The sequence below is a fragment of the Lynx rufus genome, unplaced genomic scaffold, assembly GCF_022079265.1.
Source record: "Lynx rufus isolate CCGP_SWC_20201006 ecotype Redwood Valley unplaced genomic scaffold, mLynRuf1.p SCAF_19, whole genome shotgun sequence".
NCBI lineage: Eukaryota > Metazoa > Chordata > Mammalia > Carnivora > Felidae > Lynx > Lynx rufus.
Window position 1 is genome coordinate 7,406,603 of NW_025814833.1, and position 23,151 is coordinate 7,429,753.

Below are 23,151 nucleotides of genomic sequence, written 5' to 3' on the forward strand. Positions count from 1 at the left end.
CAAAAACTAGAGGCTTTATTGAGATAAAAAAACAAAATGGGATTAAGGGCTGGAAAGCGAAGGCTAGAAGGATGGGAGGCTGGGATAACGGAGTTTAATATTTCAATGAAAGGGTCATTCTGGATATTGAAAAGGTCTGGGGTACCTTTGGTCCTCCACTCCATCTGCACATCATCTATGGAGCTTAGAAAATCATTTGCCTAGGTCCCACCCCCAGAAATCCTGCTACAGCAGGTCCTGGGTGGGCCTTAGACACTGGTCTTCCATGGAACTCGAGCGGTTATTCTGATGAGCAGCCTTGGTTGAGAACCCCTGCGTTAGTGGTGGCCATGGGAGTAGACTGAAGTCAGAGGGAGCTGAAATTCATTAGAAATGAGGGATGCCAAGGAGTTAAAAGGAAAGAGTGTGAAAGAAGTGTCTACTCATGTATCATGTTTCACAGAGCAATGTCAGCATTGAGGGTAGGAAGGAAGACTGGGAGCCCAAGTCCTCAATGGATAAGGGGACTTAGGGAGCACTTAATGGCAATAACCTCAAAGGAGTGGGCTTTGTAGGCAAGTGCAGAAGTACTGATCTCAGATAAACGGGTTGGAATGACAAGCGGGCAACCCTGCCCTCCCCCATTCTTCCAGGCCTAAGGACATTGGATGGGGACGAATGAGAAGCATCCATCAGAATGATCTGAGGAAGTGGTACCCTCCTTGGAGGGTAGAATTTAAAGTTGTTTTTCTCCACCCCAGTTGCTTTTTTTTAATGTTTATTTATTTTTGAGAGCGAGGAGAGAGAGAGGGAGAGAAAGAGAGAGAGAGAGAGAGAGAGAGAGAGAGAGAGAGAGAGAGAGAACGAGTGGGGTAAGGGCAGAGAGAGAGGGAGACAACAGAATCCGAGGCAGGCTCCAGGCTAAAGCTGTCAGCACCGAGCCTGATGCAGGGCTTGAGCTCATGAACCGTGAGATCATGACCTGAGCCAAAGTCGGAAGCTTAACTGACTGAGCCACCCAGTTGCCCTTTCACCCAAGTTGATTAATGGAAATACCTGAAGAGCTTTAAACATTAAAGGTGCTGGGGTCTCCCCCAGAATAACTGAATCTGAATCTCTGGGGGTGAGGCTCTAATATCTCTCTTCTCTCTTATAAATTTCCCAGATGAGAGTGATGCACTGTGAATTTTGGGAAAAGGAGGCAAGAAGTGAAGAGAACATTTAATGAAGAGGTTGAAGGTGTAGGGGGATTGGTAATGGGGCAAACTGTAGCTACTGGGGAAATGCAGAATACTGATTGGGGTAGGGTGTATAGGAGATGATAGATTATTAGAGGGGCTTTTTTTTTTCTTTAAAAGGTGGTGGAATGGAGAGAGATGTCAGGATGAGAGACTCTGGAGGGGTTCGCTGGCCCCTGGAATGAGAACTCATGTATACCCAGAGGGTCCCAGGGTGAAACACTTTGCTGTCTATGATGTGGCCTTCATTCTGTGTTCCAGTAGTACATGGGTGGTACCCTTAGAAAGTAGTACTCATTTGGGCTTCTGCTCTCTGCAGATACCAACCCAGAGCTGATCAAGCTGAGTCTTATCAACCCAAGATTCAGGTTAGACTGTTAATGTAAACGACCAATGTTCAGCAGAATTTTCTGGAGGAGATATGTTTTAGTGTTCCTGAAAAGAACAAAAGACAAAAAATTCTCATCTACGCTCCTTTCAATACTAAACATTTTCTGAAGACGAGGACTCAAAAATGTTGAGTTTTTTTTTTTTAATGTTCCCGAATAGTAAATAGTGTAACTATTAAGAACTTAGGTTCTAGAGACACAGGACCTTGGTTCAAACTCTGGCTCTGATACCTGCCAGCTGTATAACCCTGGGTATGTGGTTGAACCTCACTCTCATTTTCCTTATGTAGAGAACAATAATTAAACCATAATCATAAGGCCTACCTAACGTGACTGTGGTAGAGATTAAGTGAATATTCCATAAGTGATAATCATTAAGTGTACAGACATCAGCCAGGTGCTAGGGAATGTGAGAATTAATAAAATATAGGCTTTGATGTCAAGTATCTCAATTTTAGCTAGAGCAACAAGTACGTAAAGTCTCCAATGTTGACACGTGCCAAGCTCAGAGTTTGCCCTGGACAGGTCTGTGGGAGCAGGAAGAGAAGGGCATTTAGCTTTGTCTGCAGAGGGAGGACAGGACAAGACTTGCCAAAGAAGAGGAAGCCCAAGAGTGAAGAGTAAGGACTACTGGGAGTTATCCACCCAAAGTGCAAGAGGTAGGGGGAGGAATCATGGTAAGAGATAAGACTTTCCAGGCCTTAGCCTAGCATGAAATCTTGGCAGTAAGAGAAAATCCAGCAGTTTGGGGAGCCTGACATGGGTGTGGGACAGTGGGGGCTATGGCAAGAATAGACGATGGAGAGGGAAGCTGGGGGCAGATCCTGGAGGTCCTTGGGTAGCATGCCAACAAGCATGAACTTTTACCATATGGGTAATGGGGAGCCATTTAAGAATCATAAGGGCGGGAATGTGGTCAGATTTGTATATTTCACAGATTACTCTGGCCACAAAGTAATGAATTACAGGAGGCAAGATTGGAGACAATAAGACTAGGTGAGAAATGCTAGCACCTTGGACTGAGGTAATGGTGTGTGCGGACGAAAGGAAGATGATGGATTCGAGATGAGTCTAGGAGATAGAATATAACTTGGTGACCAATTCAGATAGAAATACAGTGGGAGTCAAAGAAGCTCCCAAGTTTATGGCTTGGGCAGTTGGGCCAGTGCCAAATTACCTAATAGCCAGAATAAGCAGGTGCTGTGGGCCCAGCAGATTAGGGGCACCCCAAACATGGCCACATATTTATTTTGTACATGTACAGTTTTTAGAAAGACCTAACCATCATAGGCATATAAGAACTTTTTGGACTTTCTTACCTTTTTACGCTTTAGTATTTTTATTTGAATTATCTGTGTGTGGGGGGGGGTGGTCATAATTTTTTCATTGCTCAGGGCCTCCCAAAGGAGGAGGTATCTGAAGTCTGAATCCTTCTCTGATCTGGGTGGTTAGTGGTGTCATTTCACTGAGAGAACATGGACACTGGAGGAAGGGCAAGTTTGGGCTTCCTTCCTGCCTTTGTCATGCTTAGCCCTGAGTGAAGGGAATGGCATTATTAGGGTGGTAAGGGACTGGCGATCCTTACCTTCTAGAGCCTTGGTCTTCTAGAGTGACTCCGTTAAGCCAATTCATATAGATCAGCTCAGGTAGAGTGTTTATGTCCAAGTCAACATGGTTCAAACATTCAGTCAATACTAATGGAAAGTAGGGAGAGACTACTGGTAAGAGAGATCATGAATGCAAGTTGATGCAATGATTGAAGACATAGATTAAGCTACAAGTTCTCATCCTGGAGCCCAGGGGAGTTTTGAACCTCTGAAATTATATGCAGAATTGGGTAGATGTGTACAGTACCTTTTATGGGCAGGAACTCCACAGCTTTCTAAAGATTTTTCAAAGTGGTCTTTGACCCCAAGAAAGTCACCAACCACCAGGAGTAGATGAACTATAAAGTGAATAAAACCTCTTTAGAGTTCCCCACTTGCCTGGGGCTCTTCTAAGGCCCTAGGAGGGGCCCTAGGCAATTTCATATTGTTTTTACTTAAACGGGGCTGTTCTTCTCAAATTGTATAAAGTGTTTGGTCCCACAGTATCTGGATCTACCCCTGCCAACCACAGATTAGGGAATAGTATCTGGGAGTGTATGCCATCTATGAGGAATGAGTTTCAAGAAGGAATTGTTAAAGGCCAAAGACTGCATTACAAAATGCAGAAGGGGAAGCAATGCCAGTCAAATAAAGAACAGTCACCAAGGGAGGAGAATCAGACCATGTTGTCAAGGAAATAGAGAGGTAGTCAACTATGTCCAATATGGACGGGAGGGCAGGGAAGAGGCAAAACAAGGGAATGGTCACAGGAGTATCTAGGGCACCTGTGGTGGTTCTGAACAAGGAAACATGGCAGTCAAACAAGGGTGAGTTGGTAGCCATGGTGCAAAAACATGCAGCGAAGTAGGAACACCAACAAAAAAACCTCTACGCTTAACTATTAGGTTACGATAATATTCAATAAAGTAGGCTTGCTGCAAAACTGACATCTGTACTGAAGTTTAGATGGCACATAGGTACTTTTCAAAATGAGTCCTAAATGTGTTCTATGGCCAGGCAGAGGCACTGAATGACCCTTGTCCCCCCCCCCACCCCCTGCCTCCAGCCTTTCTTTCCTAATCCTGTGTCCTACTCTTCTTACTACTTGAATTTCCATATTTTTTCCCCATATCTCTGTCCTCTGGCTGGAGATAGGGAGCAGAGAGAGAGGGTAGAAAGAAAAAAGAAGCCATAAAAATGACATTTGAACACGAAAGGTTTTGAATCTAAAATTTCTCCTGGGTAACCCACAAAACCAGTAATCCATAATATGGTTAATTGAATGTTGTCTGAAATTCAGGCCAAGGAAATATCTATTTGAACCAGAATGTTCTAAATTGGCCACCTTGGGCATTTCTGAGGTTGACTGGTTTCAATTGGGCAAACCATGCTGACTTTCCCATTATTAGGAGGGTGAGTATTATTATTATTGTTATTATTATTATTATTATTTTTGAGTGTGAGATGTACCCTGATCAAAGTCACATTCTCAGATCTGTTTATATGTCTATTAGGGAATCTACTTGATGCCATTTTACATTTCCGCAGCGACTTCCTCCTGGAATCTATTTCAAGATAAACTAATTTCATTACAGTTCCCAACTTGATCTCTCCAGTGGTGATATCTTTAAAGGCTTTTGACATATTAACTGGGGATGTGCTCATTTACAATTGTGTCACTATGAAAACCCTGCTACTTGAGGACAATGATTTTGAGTGGCTAATATGACAGAATATATTAGGGACACGGAAAAAGAGCTACAGACTAGAATGTGTAAACCAAGGCATTGGTTTGAGGTTACTGAGAACTAAATAAAATTAATTCAGCAGAAAGCAGCAATTTGTGTGTTTGTTTTTACTAACAAAGTGCTGGGTAGGACATGATTAAAAACATTTTTAAAGATAAAGATTTGTGACATGATTGATCTGCAATAGTGTTCTCATTGGAAGAAGACCAAGCTTCTATGCTTCATAATGTAAACGTGTAAATTAAACAAGTTCTAGCTGCTTGGTACTCAGCTATGGTTAACGTGGAAATAGTTCATAGCTTCAGCGTTTTCCCCCTTCGTCCGTCCGTTCTAATAGTAAGCCTTAGCTTGACTTGAGCATAATGAATTTCTTCTTTAGTAAGTCCTATTTGATCCAACAAAGCCAGTTGAGCACAATCTACCTAGATACCTACTGGTTACATTATTCGACTGGTAAAGGACATAAATCAGTTTGAACACAAGTTTTGTTTGAATTGGATTTTGGAAATTTGTAAATTATGGGGATGTAACGTTTTTGTCAAACTCTCAGCTACTTCTGCAAATGAAATTGTAATTTCTGGAGTGGAATACTGTGAAAGTTGTGTTGGAATCGATTGTCTTTCACCTTTGTAACTGTTTTCATGAACCTAATTGTACAACTTATGGATGACAAAACTATAGCCCAAATAAATACATGTTAACATTTTGCCTTTAGCCAATAAGAAGAAAGAGAAAGAACGCCCAGAGATCTCTCTTCCTTCAGACTTTGAACATACGATTCATGTGGGGTTTGACGCAGTCACCGGGGAGTTCACTGTAAGTAAGCTCCTTATTTTGTTTTGCAAGCCATGAAAAGTTCCTTTGTGAAAATAGGTTTCAAGAAAGCATTTCCATGTCACAGACATGGACACAGACAGAGACAATCACAGGTGGAACTAGAGAGTGGCAAGAGTACTGGTAAAATTATTTTGTCCATCATAAAAATGTCTGATCGCAGTTAGCCTGTTGAGTCTGCGCTTTATTGTTTGAAGTGAATCAGAGAATCATGGATTCAACTTGACCAGCGAAGACAGCCTATCTGAATAATTCGGGCTTTACATTGGAATCTGGATTACCCAGATCAGCGAACCAAGCTAACCAAAAATCTCTGTAAAATCGACCTGTTCTCCGCTTTGATCCCAAGAACATAGCTTATCTTTAGGCTTATTAACGGGTGTATTTTATAGACATTCAAAACAACAAACCCCATGTTTCGGGAAGAATATTTATGGATATATCACGTGTGCTATAGTGGTCATGTGCTTTATAGATATACAATCCACAATTAATATCAGTAAGAATTCACCAGAAAGACCATAGCTGTAGATTCAGCCTTTCTTTGGATATATTTTTTTAAGATCTGGCATATTTGTCTTTAGATGGATGAAGGAAAAGATGTGGCTAGAAATATGCCCCCAGGAGGATCAACTACCTTTTTCCATCCTAGTAAGGATCTCAATAAAAATGTACATTCTGAGATAATGAGTAATTTTGAATGCCTTCAGAAAAAAAAAATCTCCGATGGTATCATCACCACTGATTCTTGGGTTCTTAAACCAGAGATAATTTTAGATATTAAATAATTGAAGTTTCTGTTTTTAAAACTTGATGGTTAGTGAGTAGACTGTCATATGAATAAGTGAACAAAAAAGAGAGGGGGACACATTAACTTGCTTTGGAGAAGCAAACCAAGGTCTCTGAATTGACAGCCAAATTACTTTTTATTTTTTTCTGGAAGTAAGCAATACGAGAATAAAATCGAAACTGAGTCAACATCTTGGCCTTGTAAAGTGATGTGAGCTGATTATTTCTATGCTCTCAGTAGCAAGCAGAAGAGAACAGAAAGAGGTACTGTCATTGATAAAGTCGAGATACCGGTAGGATTTAACCAATTTCATTACTGGAGTCAGAGACATTATTCAAATGGCTTTGAGTTTGAGTCTGGCCGCTGTTCTTTACTGTATTTGAGGATATTCTCTTAGCTGCACTTCAGAAATATAACCTTACTGACTCCACTGCAACTACCACCATCACCACTAATAATAATAATAATAATAATAATAATAATTTTTATAAGCTGACTTTTTGACATTCGAAACAGTAAAAGCACTTAAACCATAAATTTTGTCTAATAACTCTTCCCTGTTTTTATTTTAAGAACATTATGTTTCTAGCTCGGACCTTTTTTTGTTTTCTATGTTGCTTTTCTTGTGTTTAAACTGCTCTTAGGTTTTATTGCAGTCATGCCATGTTTTTCTTTTGTCTTCCTTTTTGTGGTCTGATGTGAAAGCTTTCTCCTCTGCTGTTCTCATGTGACATTCTGGTTCCTTTCCAATTTTTTTTTTCCGCTCTTTCCAACTTGCTTGACATCTTAAGATACAATCTATCTTTAGCTCCTTCTTTGTTCTTTTGGGGTTCTGAATGGAAATGAAGGAAAGTGAGTCACCATCATCTTGCTGACCACATCTTCACTTCGCTGTCAGTTAGAACCCAAAGAACCAACCAGAGAGGGCGAGGTGGGTGGGTTATGTGATGGGCAGGCTTTCCAGTTGTGAACAACCTGTTCGATGCAATTGAACCAAACCAAAACATCTGCCCCTTGGTCCCCCAAGCCCAATTTAAAATAAAGCATCTGTTTGGATGCAGTCGGTTGTTAGAAGTCCTTTGAAATATACAGATAAGACACTGGCTAAATTTGGGTATCTGATGCACTGTTGGCCTCTTGATGATCTTTGAAAACTTCTTGTCCGCACGTCATATTTAAAGATGCCAAATTCTTCCCTTTTTTACTATCTTCACCGATGGTTTACATTTCCTAACTTGAAAAACTACCATAATGATCAAGAGCTTTTAAAATCATTTTGTTGGTAGCATTTAAAATTGGGTCCTATCTGCCCTGGTACCACTCACTTATTGTGTGTGTGTGTGTGTGTGTGTGTGTGTGTGTGTGTGTCTGTGCACACATGTGTGCGTGCAGAGGGGGGAGGGGCATATTACTGAATTTGATCATTGCGGTGGCTTAGGTTGGATTTTGAGCCATCTGTTGAACTGTGTTGTTCAGTTGTCTTACAAGGGCCTGTCATTGTCCTACGGCTAGCTGGCCCATGTAATCTTGTGTACCTGGGTACACACTTGGACCCTGAGATTAAAATTAGGTTGGGAGGTGAGATTTGGGGTACTGAACTATTACAAGTCCTTACCCTTTATATTGCCATTTTTGTCCCAAATACTTTAGAACTCCCCCTTCCAGACCTCTCGACCTGTGACGGTCGCTTCAAGTCAATCAGAGGGAAAAATGGTATGAGTGATATAAATGATCATTTCCTATGATAAGATAAATGCTTGGCCTGTCGTATCATGCTGCCATTCTCCTGGGCTACACGGGACAATCCCCAGCTTGTCGTACATCTGGTCGTTATTGTACACGTGGTGAGGCATTGATATGTGCTCCTGCTTCTGATGCTCATACGTCTAGGCCTCCATTAGCTGTCTTAACTTTTGGGATTTGTACGTCAGTTTGGAGTAATGAGATGGCTTTCTGATTATGTGCCTCTGTGGCAGACATTCAAATTTAAGGGTCAGGTTTCATTGATGAACTACTAGTTTATCTCAACTTACAAAAGACAAAAGAAATTGTGTCAGCAGTGTAGCCATGTGGTAAGTACAGTTGTCTGAAGGATCTTCTGCAATTGGCAGCATGTTTTCCTGCTGTCTAGTGATCTCCAGACATTTATTTATCACAAAAGTTTAGAAGTGCCATGAGAATGTATAATAACTGCAAATATTCTAATAATTATGGTAATGACCATGCCAGTGATGTCTGCTCTAGTGGTTATGTGCAACGCATACCTGGTTTCGTAACACTTAATAACTCCTTTGGCCATTATAGTATTAACCAAATGCTATTAATTGCACTTAGAATCAGAACTGGGATCATGCATGGGCTCCTGAGTTCAAATATTTGGCTTAAGGCTTTAGCATCAAATTGCGTGATTAATGCATGTAAAAGTGTCGTTTTCACTATGCTTGGAGTAACCCCAAATGCCAGGAATCAAAGACCCATGTCCCGAATCCAACCAGTTGGGTCAAAGCATGTTTCTGTAGCACTGGAGACAATAGCTTTATTTGGACAAAGCTGTTATCTTTTCTCTGGTCTTCTTTTGTGGGGAGTGAGACTTCAGAGCTGTAGCATTAACATGGCAATTACTCATATATGGTTTGAAATGAAATGGTTTCCCTGCCCCTGGTCTAAAGGAACTCAAAGGCCGAGTCTGGCTGTGTGGGAAATCCTTAATCTAGTTTTCGTGACACCGGCCACGACTTTAACTACAAAGTACAGAAGAGTCACATCGATGGGAATGAAGTTGAATCTAGCGTCCCCACGTAGCCACCCTTTCAGTCGTAGCCACACAGACACTTCCCACGCGAAGCTGAAAATGGTGAACCAGAATTGGGAACTGAAATTTGTAAGTTCATCACATGGCCCCTGGCTACCTGTGATCACCCGGTTGTAAATACAACTTACAAATTATTGTCAAAGCTTTTCACGATGCCATCCTTCTTCCCTCCCCCACCCCCGAAGTCATGTTTCCGCCTTTTGGTAATCTCTCCAGTCATTTAATGGTAATTCTTATTATTGCATATTTATGGAGGACGCATCTGGCCAAAAGTGGAATTACGCATCCACTCCGTAGAACATTGTCGTTTTCTCTGTTTTCTTAAATCTGTCCTGCCCCTGATTTAGTTAATGCCTCTCTATTTTCATAACCGCCCCACTTTAGAAGGGATTACCCCCCTCCCCCATCCAGACCCATTGGTTTCATCTCCTCCCACCTTCTCAGTTGTCCCGCATTCTGTTTTAACTTTCTTTTCTTTCTTTATTTACGTCCATTACAGCCAGATCTCTATGGCTCACAGATGTGCCCAGGGAAGCTCCCAGAGGTGCGTCACAGGCCCAAAAGAAGCTTGCATCAAAGTGCTTCTTTGAGATGTCATAGCACTGCAGCAGCAGGTTCATGTGTGTGCAGTAGAGTTGTTGCTTGGCTTATATCACTTTTTTGTTGTCATTCCCAAACTCTGGAGGCCCACGTCACACATTGTTTTGCCGAGACTTCGTAGGACAAAGCCGCACAAATTGGGTCTAGATGCACTTCAGGAATGATGTGTCTGTCTCTCGCTCCAAGTCGCTCTTGGAGGGCGGACGATTATGAAATGGGGACATCCGGAGGCTGAATGTGTAGGAAAGAATGCTAAAATCCTCAAGGCACAACTAACCTTTCCAAGTAATTGGTGCAATTGTCCTTGGTTAGATTTCCAAATACCCCCTCCTCTGTGCTCTAAATGCTTTAGACGATTGCAAATTCTCACAGGGCTTTGCCATGGTTGTCACAGTCCCCAGGTTCTGTGTGGCCAATGAACAAAGTGGGGCAGAGGGGACGGAGGGAGGAGAGGAGAAAGCTGCAGGGAGAACACCCAAAGCAGCGTTAATGTTACCGTTTCGCATCTCCGTGGTTATTGCTCCTCCGCTATTCTATTTTTGTCTCCTCTCAGTCCCCCTCTGTATTAAAGCCCTTGACACCCCCTCCCCCAAATTACATTTTGTAATCACAGACTATAAACTGAACCAAGGGTGAGGCTTTTCTTTTATTCGGAAAGATAACTCCGATTCCAACGTGCCCAGAAAGAGCTTATGTTATTCCAGTCATACAAAATCCATTGATCTGCACTATACTATACGGTGCCCAAATTTAGAGAAGTCTTGCTATGTCTGCCCTGAGTCGCCAGAAAAAATAAGCTAAGCCGTAAACATCATTTCATGGATGAGCAGAATTAATATGGAGGTGATTTTCATGCGCTTTTTTTTTCTATCACAGTCATACTCCCACCCACCCTTTTTAAGTTGGATCCTAGTTTTACCTATGTGTTTTAATTAGAGAAGAGAATGATTGCATTATTAAGTTACTAACTTTAAATCGAGAGTGTAACTTCAGTTTCCCAAGTGTAATCCTACAGGTAGCATGGGCTTCTTGGTGAAGAACTTTACTGGAACATGAAAAGGCAGCTTACTGAATGTTCTGAGCTGCCATTCTTTCCCTTTGGTTGTCCACAGGGAATTCCTGAGCAGTGGGCACGGTTACTCCAAACCTCCAACATAACAAAGCTGGAACAGAAGAAGAATCCACAAGCCGTCCTAGACGTTCTCAAATTCTACGATTCCAAAGAAACCGTCAACAACCAGAAATATATGAGCTTTACATCCGGAGGTAAGAGTAGATCGGAGGTATCAAAGAGAGAGGTGATTCTGATCTCAGAGCCTCAGGATTAGAACAGAATGCCTGGAGGGTGTCCGAAGTCAGTTCTGGTTCATCTTCAAATGACTTTAACATAAGCAAATCGAAATATGGCTTGGGAGCTGAAGTTGATGTTAGGAGATCTTCTTGGGTGTTCGTAGAACTCAAGTAGGGACGTTGTTCAGTGAAGAAGACACTTAGTCACTTAGGATCAGGCCCTGTGATGTGCTCATGAAATAAGAGGTGTATGGACCAGACCGTGGTCTCTCGAAGTTTATTTTATCTTTTAGACTCATTGAATTGTACCATGATGATACAGCACACGTTTCGTGGTTGCCAGGTTATTTTGATCCAACCTCAAAATGAGACCTAAAAAGGGAAATCATGTCTGGCTATTTATATGAAATCGAAATGACCGTGTTCCTGCCAAATCTTGACTTCATTTGCTAGCATGTAGACCCAGCCTTTGTTTGAAGCTTTGATGTTCAAGTTTGTACTATACGCAACTGAAAAACATATACCAAACAATATTTTGGTATTTTGAGGAAAATGATCTAGGTTGCCTCCCTAGAACAACTTACTGTGTAAGTTGTATAACGTCTAAAAAAAAAAGGGTGGGGGGAGAGAGAGAGAGAATCCTATCATCAGTGCCGCAGCTGTAAAGCGTCCCTACCTCTCAGCATTGATTTAAATATAGGGCAGGCTTGAAATATCTTCAAGAATGGTGCAAAGACCCACCTGGAAGGGGAGGAGCATCTCATTTGGTCATAACAAATGTCAAAGCCCAAACTTAAGGCATATAGCAATTCACCTGCTCGACGGGGCGATTTTAACGGAGAAGATTGCTTAACTGCTGTTCTCCAGTGGAGAAAACCAAAAAAAGAAAAAAAGCAATCAAGGAGAGCTTTTCATGGTATTTAGTCTTCCACATAGAGTGAAATATCTAAGAGATCCTAGTGACACATCAAGCAATGCTTAATGTGAGGAAATCTAGAACTGTCCTCCAGGTTCACTGTAGAACCATAGGCGACCAAGACCAAAAATGCATCATTCCAGTATTTGTCTGAGCTGAGTGAAACCCACCAGACATTTTTGGGATGCTCTAGTGTGGCAACTAAGGAATAGGGTAGGAGGAGGTGGGGAGAAGAGAAATCGAAGGGAAGGAAGGGAGGGCAGAAGCGAGGAAGGAGAAGGAGAGAGGAGGATAAGGAAGAAGGAGGTGGGGGAGAAATTCTGGATATAGATGTCTAGGTTCATACCAATCAGGAGTAGGTGATCTCAATATTCTTCCATATGGATGAGATTCGCTGGAGGCCTTCATTAAGGTCTATAAAATGGGGTAGTAAGGATGCAGGGGTGTGAGCTATTTTAAGAAAAGTGAGGGGCGCCTGGGTGGCTCAGTCACTTAAGCGTCTGACTCTTGGTTTCAGCTCAGGTCATGATCCCACAGTTTGTGGGATCGAGCCCCACGTCAGGCTCTGTGCTGACAGCGTGGAGCCTACTTGGGATCCTCTCTCTCCGGCCCTCCCTTGCTCTCTCTCTCTCTCTCTCTCTCAAATAAATTTGATTGATTGATTGATTGATTTTAGAGAGAGGGTGAGTTAGCAGGGGAAGAGCAGAGAAAGAGAGGGAGAGGATGTGAAGCAGGCACTACGCTGACAGCAGAGAACCTGATGTGGGACCCAAACTCAGAGCCGTCAGATCATGACCTGAACAGAAGTCAGATGCTTAGCCGACTGAGCCACCCAGGCATCCCATCAAAATAAATAAATAAACTTTAAAAACAGAAAAGAAAAATCATGTCATTGTCATAGCATGTGTTTAATACCGAATTGGAGAATCTCCTTCTGGTCAAAGGTTAAACCTGCATAAGTTATTATTTTTTTTTATTAACTGTGGCCTCTAAATGAGGCAGTCTTTATGAAATAAAGGTGACATCTTTACCTTTACTTTTCAGATAAAAGTGCACACGGATACATAGCAGCCCATCCTTCGGTAAGTGAAAAATTGAAAATGGTTTAGAGTCCTCAGTGTTTCTGGCACTCCAACAGACTACTGTTGCACAGATTCAGCTTAGGCATAGGATATTTTAAAAAACAGTTTTTTAGAGGTATCATTTCGATATATAAAGGAAAAGGTATCGTTTCGGTGTATAAAATATATAATTATATATATAAATATAAAATAGAGGATTTGTATATAAAATGTACAGAACATAAAATATATAACCCATTTTTAAGTGCACAGTTTGACGACTCCAGGTAAATCTACATACCAGCGCTCCCCTCACCACAATCCAGTTTTAAAATACTTTCATCACCTCTTAAGATCCCTTAGGCCTGCTTCCTGTTATTCCCCATCCCACCCCCACTGTAGCCCCAGGCAGTCACTAATCTGGTATTACAGATTTGTCTTTGTGGACATTTCGTGTAAATGAAATAATACAGCGTATGACCTTTGGGGATTGGCTTTCTTCACTCAGCAAAATGCTCTTAGGATTCATCCAAGTTGTGTGTTATCAGTAGTTTGTTCCTTGTTATTGCTAAGCAGTATTCCATGGTATGGGTGTACCGCTGTTTGACAGTCTACCCTTTGGAGGATCTCTGGCCCGTTTACAGTTTTTGGCTATTCTAAATAAAGCTACTGTGAACATAGATGTTTAACCTTTAGGTAGATAAATGTTTGTGTTTCTCTTACATATAGAATCTTGCAAGTAATCATAATGATAGGGACTTCTCTTTACTGAACACTTACCAATGTGCCAGGCGCCAGGATAATAACATTTTTTCTTTATTTATTTTGAGAGTGAGAAAGAGCGTGAGCAGGGGAGGGGCAGAGAGATAGGGAGAGAGAGCGATCCCAAGCAGGCTCTGCACTGTCAGCGCAGAGCCCCGAATGAAGCATGAACGCATGAACCGTGAGATCATGACCCGAGTCGAGATCAAGAGTTGGACACTTAACCAGCTGAGCCACCCAGGCACCCCTGGGATCACACCATTTGACATGCACTTACCCTTTCTTGCAACCAAATTAGGTAAATTGTACCATTGTCTCCGTTTTACAGATGAAGTTCAGAGAGGTGAAGTAACTCCTCTCAGGTCATACCCCTATACCTTTTAGTGTCACCTGTTCCAACAAACTGAGGTGCAGTGGCGAAGGTGACTTTGCCCAAAGTCACATAGACAGTTTTATCAGAGAAGTGACTAGAACATAAGTAACCTAGTTCAGAGTTCTTGGAAGTGATATGGTATCTGCAACCGTACCCATACGCATTAGACAGAACGTTATCTTAGACAAGGCTTCCCTTTGTGTGATTTTATTTTGATATTCGATAGAAATTATTTCCTGCTTTGTTCGCTTCCTTAGGAGTGAAATAATTAGCAGTGGTGGAAGTTTCCTGTTGGTTCGAAGAGTCATGGGTAATGAACCTTTTATAGAGGACAGATAGATGCTGGCCTCCTTGATATCACCCTGAGCAACACGTATGACAGCAGTAGGTCATTAGTGGTGAAGAGTAAAGGCTATGTAATAGCATGGCAGCTCCTCAAAAATTAAAAATAGAATTACCAGGGGTTCCCAGGTGGCTCAGTCGGTTAAGCGTCCAACTTCGGCTGAGATCATGATCTTGTGGTTCGTGAGTTCGAGCCCTGCGTCGGGCTCTGTGCTGACAGCTCAGAGCCTGGACCCTGCTTCAGAATCTGTGTCTCCCTCTCTCTGCCCCTCCCTCCCTCCCTCCTTCTCTCTCTCTCTCAAGAATAAATAAAGTATTAAAAAGTACAGAATTACTATAGGATCCAGCAATCCCACTTCTGGATTTATGCCCGAAAGAATTGAAAACAAGTTTTCAAATGGATTTTTATACACCCATGTTCGCAGCAGCATTATTCACAATATATAAAAGGTAGAAGCCACTCCCGTGTCCATCAGCAGATGATGGATAAATAAATGTGGTATATCCACGCCATGGTGTATTATTCAGCCTTAAAAAGGAAGGACATTGTGACACGTGCTACCACGTGGATGAACCTTGAGGACATTGTGCCAATTGAAATAATCCAGTCATGAAAAGACAAATCCTGTATGTTTCTCCTTATATGAGGTATAGAGTACTCCATAGAAAGGGTTAAATTTTTGCAAGATGGAAAGGGTTCTGGAGATAGGTTGCACGACAGTGTGAATATACTTAATGCAACTGAACTGTACATTTGAACAGTGGCTACGATGATAACTTTTATGTTATGCGTATTTTACCACAGTGAAAAAAAAAAGAATGAAGGCTCTGAACCTAGGTGTTTTTAGTCTTACTCCTCCACTTACAAGCTGCGCAACTTTGGGAAAGCGTCTTAGCTTTGCTGAGCCCGTCTTTCCTCAGCTTTGACTGGGTATAATAACGTTACCGACCTCCTAAAACTTGTGTGGATACTGAATGTGGTAATGCATATAATATACTTAGCACATGACCTAGCACATACTATATGTTTATTAAGTGTAACCTAGTATTACTATCACTTTTAGATGGCAATACGAGGAAAAACTCACTCTCCACGCATGAGACTCCTATGATGCCGTGGTACTTGTGCCATGCTCAGATTCCCCAAAACGGAGTAGAATGTCATTCTTCCATTGTAACTGGTCATTTCTGCCCCCCTCTCCTCCTCTCCCGTGAGAGATTCCTAGGCCACACTGAAATAGCATGTGAAGGGAGGTCATTTTAAAGTGAGAAAGACAAAAACGGCAACCTTCCAGGACCAACATGTACCTCACCTCCCTTGGTTTAATTAATATTATTAGCGTTTAATGAATACTAGCTGGGTATTCGGGCAAAGAAATAGTTGGTATCTGTTTTAGGTAGGTCACTTATTTCAGACACTAACCTGCCAGGATGGTCTGTAGGTTGTTTTGTTTTGTTTTGTTTTGTTTTGTTTTGTTTTATCAACAGTTTAGATATCCTAAAATACTGTCCTTTTCTTTTGAGCTTGCTTCTGTTGGTTTTGTTTGTGGAATTCAAACTAACTCTACATAATGATCAAAATATTCCAACAAATCAGAAACAAAATGGTGTTCTCCCTGTTTGGAGATAAAACAAATGGATATTTATGTTTTCACATATATTTATCAAGTGCCTCTTTACAAGCACTAGGAAATTTGGAGCTCAGTCTGGTAAGGGAAGAGAAGTGTGCACATAAAGAAACACGATACAATATGGACCATATTACATACCATCAAATATGTCCATTTGCTATGAGAACTCAGAGAAAAGAGTTTGCTCTTTGCTGGGGAGGAAAAGGGAAGCTGGCCCTAGTCTCTAAGAGCTTAAGCTCAGTGCCTGGTACAAAATAGGTACTTGGTACATATTAGTTGAACATTGAGTTGGAAAATGCTTCATATAAAAGGTGGCATTTGAGCTAGATCTTGAAGGTCAGGTGGGATTTGGATCTGTGAAGATAGCGCGGGGCATTCTAAGCAAAAGAAAAAACATGGGAAAGGGCACAGTAGTCGGGAGGGCACGGGAACAAAAAAGGTGTGGGTTTGAATGAAGACTGAGATATAAGAAAGGGAATCATAGGAATTAAGCTTTGAATGTTAAGTTGGAGCCAGATAATAGTGACCTTTACATACTAGTCTAAGAAATCTGACATTTTCTAGTAGACGTTGGAAAGCCCTTGGAGTTTTTTGGACCAGGAGAATTAGGCAATTAAGAGTTATTTGACAGCAAATGTCCAAAATGAATTAAAGGCAGACGATGAGGCTGGAGGAAGGGAGACCACTTGGGGGAGCAGCACAAGCATCCAGGCCTTAGGTGGTAATAAGGGCCTGAGATAGTAGCAGTAGGAATGGAGAGGAAGTTCAAATTCCGGACATGTTTAGGTTATTGACTGGATGTTGGAAAATAGGTTAAGGTCAAAGATTCATAGCAGGCTTAAAATGATATGAGGATGGCCAAAAAGACAAGGACACCCTTGTTCAGGAGTTGCAACTTTTGTGAGAAGATGCTGAGTTTCCTGTTGGATAGTTCTGAGTTTGAAGGGCCAGAAGGACTTCCAGGTGGAGACAGTTGATTAAACTACTTAACTAAGGTTGTGTTTCTATTGATTGAATGAACTGGATTACACCCTTGAGTTCAGATTGGATCCCTTCAGTGGGACTCAGCTGCTTAGGAATGGGGAGTAGAGAGGACCCTGTGCTCTCCTTATGGTTCTAGGAGGAGATTGCACTTGACACTGCTTATGTTTTTTTTTTTGTTTTTCTTTGCATTAGGAACCCTCCCAAGTAGACCTAGCTATCCTATAGGATCTGACTTAATGGGATTGGACTATCCCCTTATAAACGCGGCCTAAATTGATCACCAGTTTTGGCCTCCTTTACTAGCCTGGGTGGGAATTAAAATAGAAGCAGTGCTGTAGTCACTAAATATTTTTAACTAATGACTATATAATTAATATTGAATTCAGCAATACCTCCCATGGTCCTATGACATCTGCTTTACTGCTCACTTGTGGTAGCTTCTTTGATATCAGTATATTAAACACTAAATATTATTCAGGGACCTACTCTTCAATTTAAGGCTACTTTAAAATGTTATATGTTTATTGTACTATTGAGAGTGAAGTAATGCATTTAGAATCTCGTACCAGTGTTCTGAGCGGAAGGTAACAACAGTAATATGAATAGGTCACGATTTGTGTCCAGAGAAGCTGGGTGTGTAGTTGACACAGATTGAGCTTTTGATGTGAAGTCCTGGTTTATTTTGTTCACCTAGATTAGTGGTTCTTTTACTTCAGTGTGTATCAGAATTGCCCGGGGAGTTTGCAAGTCAATCGTGAATGGAACCCTCAAATCTCCCTCTTAAACAAGCAGGAAAAGTGACCAAAGACCACATTTTGCATTATCTAAAGGCTCTAAGGTCCTTACTTCTAATTCCTTTGACCTTTAACAATTAAGCTCAAAGAAAGAAGAATTTCCTAAGGTAGCTTCTCTAGCTAGTGTATTCTTCAGAGCAGGGTTTATAACTTACAGGCCATATGGATGGGCTTCAGAAGATCTATGAACCCTTGGTATTATATGGAAAAGCACATATCTACCTGTAATCATTTTGAGAGATTGGCCAAACACTTCAGAATTCTAAAAGACTCCAGGACCTAGCTCAGGTAAAGAATTACCTCCCCTGCCGCACTGTGTGGCAAAAGAAGTGTATCACAAAAAATTTTTTAAGCTTATCTATTTGAAGGGGGGAGGGGGAGAGAGAGGGAGACAGAATCCCAAGCAGGCTCTGTGCTGACAGCACAGAGCCCGACACGGGGCTCGAACCCATGAACCTGAGATCGTGACCTGAGCTGAGCTCAAGCGTCAGACGCTTAACCAACTAAGCCACCCAGGTGCCCCACAAAATTTTAATAAGACAAAAATATTCTTTACTTGCTGTTCATCTATATTTTTTTGGCTTCTTTAAAACTTATTTTTAAGTTTTTATTTAAATTCCAGTTAGTTACCAGTGTAATTACTGTTAGTTTCAGGCATGCAATAGAGTGATTGAACACTCCCGTACAATACCTGATGCTCATCACAGCAAGTGCACTCCTGAATCCCCATGGCCTATTTCACCCGTCCCTCTACCCTCCTCACCTCTGGTCATCATCTGAAGAGAAACCGGAGTATCTATATATTTTTTTCAAGTTTAGACAGTCATAGTAATTTTCAGCCTAGAAGGAAGAGCATAGCGACATTATACCTGTGACTCCCAAAAAAGACCACCTGAGAAACCTGTTAATCAAGCGAAGCTGTTTATTAAACTTTAGCCGCAAGTAAGAGCCCTCCCTTTATAGAGCTTTAGCAGTGTCTTAGACAGGGGCTGTCAGGGGAGAACATTTGTAGGGTTTTAGAGCATGGCTGTGTGATTTTAAAGCAGGTCTTATAAGGTTGGGATTGTGCGGTGTTTATGGTTAAATAGCTTTAGATTGGTGAGCGAGAGTCTTGAAGAGAGTCTTGGTGAGCAAGGTGTTATTATGACTAAGTAAAATACTTCAGTCTTATCTTTCAAGAACAACCATTTCTTGAAGATGTTGTTTTTGCTTGCTCTCAGTATTGTTTAACGTTAAGAACAGGAAAATATGCTGTCTCGATGCTGGTTTACCACAGGAAAAGAAAAATAACACTGCCCCGTCCCAGTGTTAATTACACAGGCTGGACAAGGGACCAGTGCCTGGTCCTGGTATTATTTAGCACAGGGGCAGGAAATTATGTTGATTTCAGTTCTCCGTACCAATGCCTGGTGTTCTAGGTGTGTTCCGGGTAGCTAATGTTCCCTGGCCCATCCATCATGCAAAAGACAATGTCCCCTGAAGGACGCACATTCTTCTCAACCAACCAACCAGCCAATATGACAGCCTAGTGTTTGGTACCAGATAAACAGAAATACGGGTCTTCCTCCTCCCTTACAAACTTTCAAGAAGATGAAAGACTTTAGGTTTTCCTAATAGTCCCTTAGTCCATCCTTGGAGATGGAGAGTGTCCCCCATATTAAACGGGAATAGAGAGGATGGTAATGAATGTTGAGAAACTGATATTTTGCAGGTGCGTCTTCTTTACTGAAATAGCGATGGTTGAGATGTGCAAGCCTACATCTTGGTCAGTAGGACTGCTTGGTCTTTGTACCAGTCTGAGAAGCCCAGACCTAGGCCCATTACATTTGCCACAGGGATTATTTTTAGGTGCTCACAGGTTGTATATACACTCTCTTATGGAGGCCGCATGATGCATTGTATCAAATATATTAAAGGGCTCCCATATCCCATTTAATTTTTTTGCCATACACTTTTTCAAGTGATTTTTTAAAGCAGTGCTTTTGACCATTAGTTGATTGCAGGTAGCATTAGAGTCATGGTTAGGCGTAATTTATTGGAAATCATCATAAATACTGAAGAACTGTTACTAAATAAGACACTCTAACCTACAATTTGTTTTTTAATGTAATGCAATTCCTGTAAAATACATACTAAATTTAAGTAACTAACTTGACATGTAGTTACACTTCATAGACACGTAATGAGACATTAATGACTTTAGATTTTACAGGTTTTTGTAGCATTTTGGAGCCAATGATTTATTTCTGACTTCTCATATTTTCCTAGACCCTCATAAAGGTTACTATCCCTAGGCATGGTTCATATTGCCCGGCAGATAAAATAGCTTTGTTTGCCATATCAAAAGTAGTCAGTTGATAGGCAGGTTCTGCTCCTTCTACCAACAAACGGTAACTAGGTGCATTCTTGATCCCAGCCGGCGTAAGATAGGGCAGAACTTTCTGAAACAAAGTGATAGCAAAGCAGACACCAGTAACCTAAAGGCAGTTTCTTCCCGTGACCACTGAAGTGCCCTGAAGAGTTAGTCTTTCATAAGAAGAAACTGATTTTTTTTATCTGAAAACTTAATGTCATTAACACATGTTGCTTTCAACGCAGCCACGATACAATGTAATAGCCTCGCTATTTTGCCTGGAATAAGAACAAATATAGGTGTATAAATAAGAAAACCAGGGGCACCTGGGTGGCTCAGTTGGTTGAGCGTCTGACTTGGGCTCAGGTCATAATCGCACAGGTTCGTGAGTTCGAGCCCCACATCAGGCTTTGCGCTGACAGCCCAGAGCCTGCTTTGGATTCTCCGTCTCCCTCTGTATGTGCCGCTCCTCCAATACCTCTCTCTCTCTCTTTCACTCTCTCTCTTTCTCTCCAAAAAATAAACAAACATAAAACTTTTAAAAAAAATAAGAAAACCAATATCAAGTAAGCATTATCAATTTCAGTCTATAAATCACATATCAGGGCAAGCAAATATTCTTTCAAGTGCTTATAAATTCTAAGTTGTCTTCCTTTTCACAGTAGATAAATCTTGCTGTCTCCAATCCAATATATGATTACACCTTATAACTTTACCATCGGTTTATACATGATTGTAGAAAATCCATGTTGAATTTTCATCGTAGGCTGAGGTCCTTTGAGGTAATAGTCTATTAGTAGGCTCCCTGTATCTACCTCAGGAGCTTTGTCCTCAAGAAATGAAAATTCTTTTTAGGATTAGCTTGAGCCAGCATACCCAAAGGCATAAACAAAAAACAAATACACACACAAAACAAAACATAAAAAGACATCTGTAATAGTACTTTCCAACAGAAGTGAATGTTATGAAAGCCATATGTGTAACTTTAAATTTTCTAGTAGCCACTTTGAAAAAAAAGTAAAAAGAAATAGGTGAAATTAATTTTAATACTATTTTATTTAACTCAATGTATTCAAGATATTACTATGTCGACCTATAACCAACATAAAGGGAAATATTTTTCATCAAGGAAATATTTTACAATTTTTTCATGTTACATATTCAACGTCTGGTATATACTTTATACTTACAACCCATCTCAATTCAGACTAGCCACACTGTGACTGTTCATTAGTCATGGAGAGCTGGTGGCTGCCATCTTGGACAGCACAGACCTATATCATAGTTCAGTGATTTTTATTTTTTTTTTATTTTTTTTATATATATGAAATTTATTGACAAATTGGTTTCCATACAACACCCAGTGCTCATCCCAAAAGGTGCCCTCCTCAATACCCATCACCCACCCTCTCCTCCCTCCCACCCCCCATCAACCCTCAGTTTGTTCTCAGTTTTTAACAGTCTCTTATGCTTTGGCTCTCTCCCACTCTAACCTCTTTTTTTTTTTCCTTCCCCTCCCCCATGGGTTCCTGTTAAGTTTCTCAGGATCCACATAAGAGTGAAACCATATGGTATCTGTCTTTCTCTGTATGGCTTATTTCACTTAGCATCACGCTCTCCAGTTCCATCCACGTTGCTACAAAAGGCCATATTTCATTTTTTCTCATTGCCACGTAGTATTCCATTGTGTATATAAACCACAATTTCTTTATCCATTCATCAGTTGATGGACATTTAGGCTCTTTCCATAATTTGGCTATTGTTGAGAGTGCTGCTATGAACATTGGGGTACAAGTGCCCCTATGCATCAGTACTCCTGTATCCCTTGGGTAAATTCCTAGCAGTGCTATTGCTGGGTCATAGGGTAGGTCTATTTTTAATTTTCTGAGGAACCTCCACACTGCTTTCCAGAGCGGCTGCACCAATTTGCATTCCCACCAACAGTGCAAGAGGGTTCCCGTTTCTCCACATCCTCTCCAGCATCTATAGTCTCCTGATTTGTTCATTTTGGCCACTCTGACTGGCGTGAGGTGATCAGTGATTTTTAAACTTGAGCCTCAACCAGAATCACCTGAAAGGCTTGTTATAACACGTTGTTAGACCCCACTCCCAGATCTATGATTCATTGGTGTGGATAGAGCCCAAGGGTTTGCATTTCTAACAAGTCCCTTGATGATGCTGATGAGGCTGGCCTGGGGACAACACTTTGAGAACCATGGCTACAGTTCTTTCAAAATTCTGCCTCGGAACGTTTTACCTGGCATTAACATGAATGATCAAGAACCGATCCTAGATACTACAGGTGTTGTTATTTTTGGTGGTGTTACTGCCACCATTCACCTGTTGGTTAAGACTGAATAATTATTTCTGTTGATGAATATCCCTTAGCTCTCCATGTCTGTTACTCTCTGAGTGCTTCTTTCCAGGAGGATGAACAGGGGAGCAACATTTTTGGGCTTGCTTGTACTTAGTGAGTATTTGCAGAGCTGTATTAATACCATATCCATACGCATGCTCTGATCCTCAGGCACAACATAGCCTGTTTCTGGTCGACAAAATATCAATCAACAGGTTGACAAGCTGCCCGGTACAAATTGAAGGCTTTATAGCATTTAAAAAATGTATTCATTGATTTCAAGAGCATTGAACTTTCACATATTAAATGACTA

At 41.2% G+C, this 23,151-nt stretch overlaps 1 protein-coding gene across 4 annotated transcripts in view; it reads left to right on the top strand.

The window, feature by feature from the left end:
* PAK3 (p21 (RAC1) activated kinase 3) overlaps nucleotides 1-23,151 on the top strand; it is a 92,385-nt gene that overhangs the window by 14,895 nt on the left and 54,339 nt on the right. Inside the window, exons 2-6 of one of the 4 annotated variants that reach the window (XM_047081981.1) lie at nucleotides 5,656-5,756; nucleotides 8,215-8,277; nucleotides 9,876-9,920; nucleotides 11,089-11,242; nucleotides 13,227-13,264. In XM_047081981.1, the coding sequence (XP_046937937.1) occupies nucleotides 5,656-5,756; nucleotides 8,215-8,277; nucleotides 9,876-9,920; nucleotides 11,089-11,242; nucleotides 13,227-13,264 (401 nt within the window). The remainder of the gene's footprint in view (nucleotides 1-5,655; nucleotides 5,757-8,214; nucleotides 8,278-9,875; nucleotides 9,921-11,088; nucleotides 11,243-13,226; nucleotides 13,265-23,151) is intronic. The other 3 variants (XM_047081982.1, XM_047081983.1, XM_047081984.1) reach the window with 3 other exon arrangements.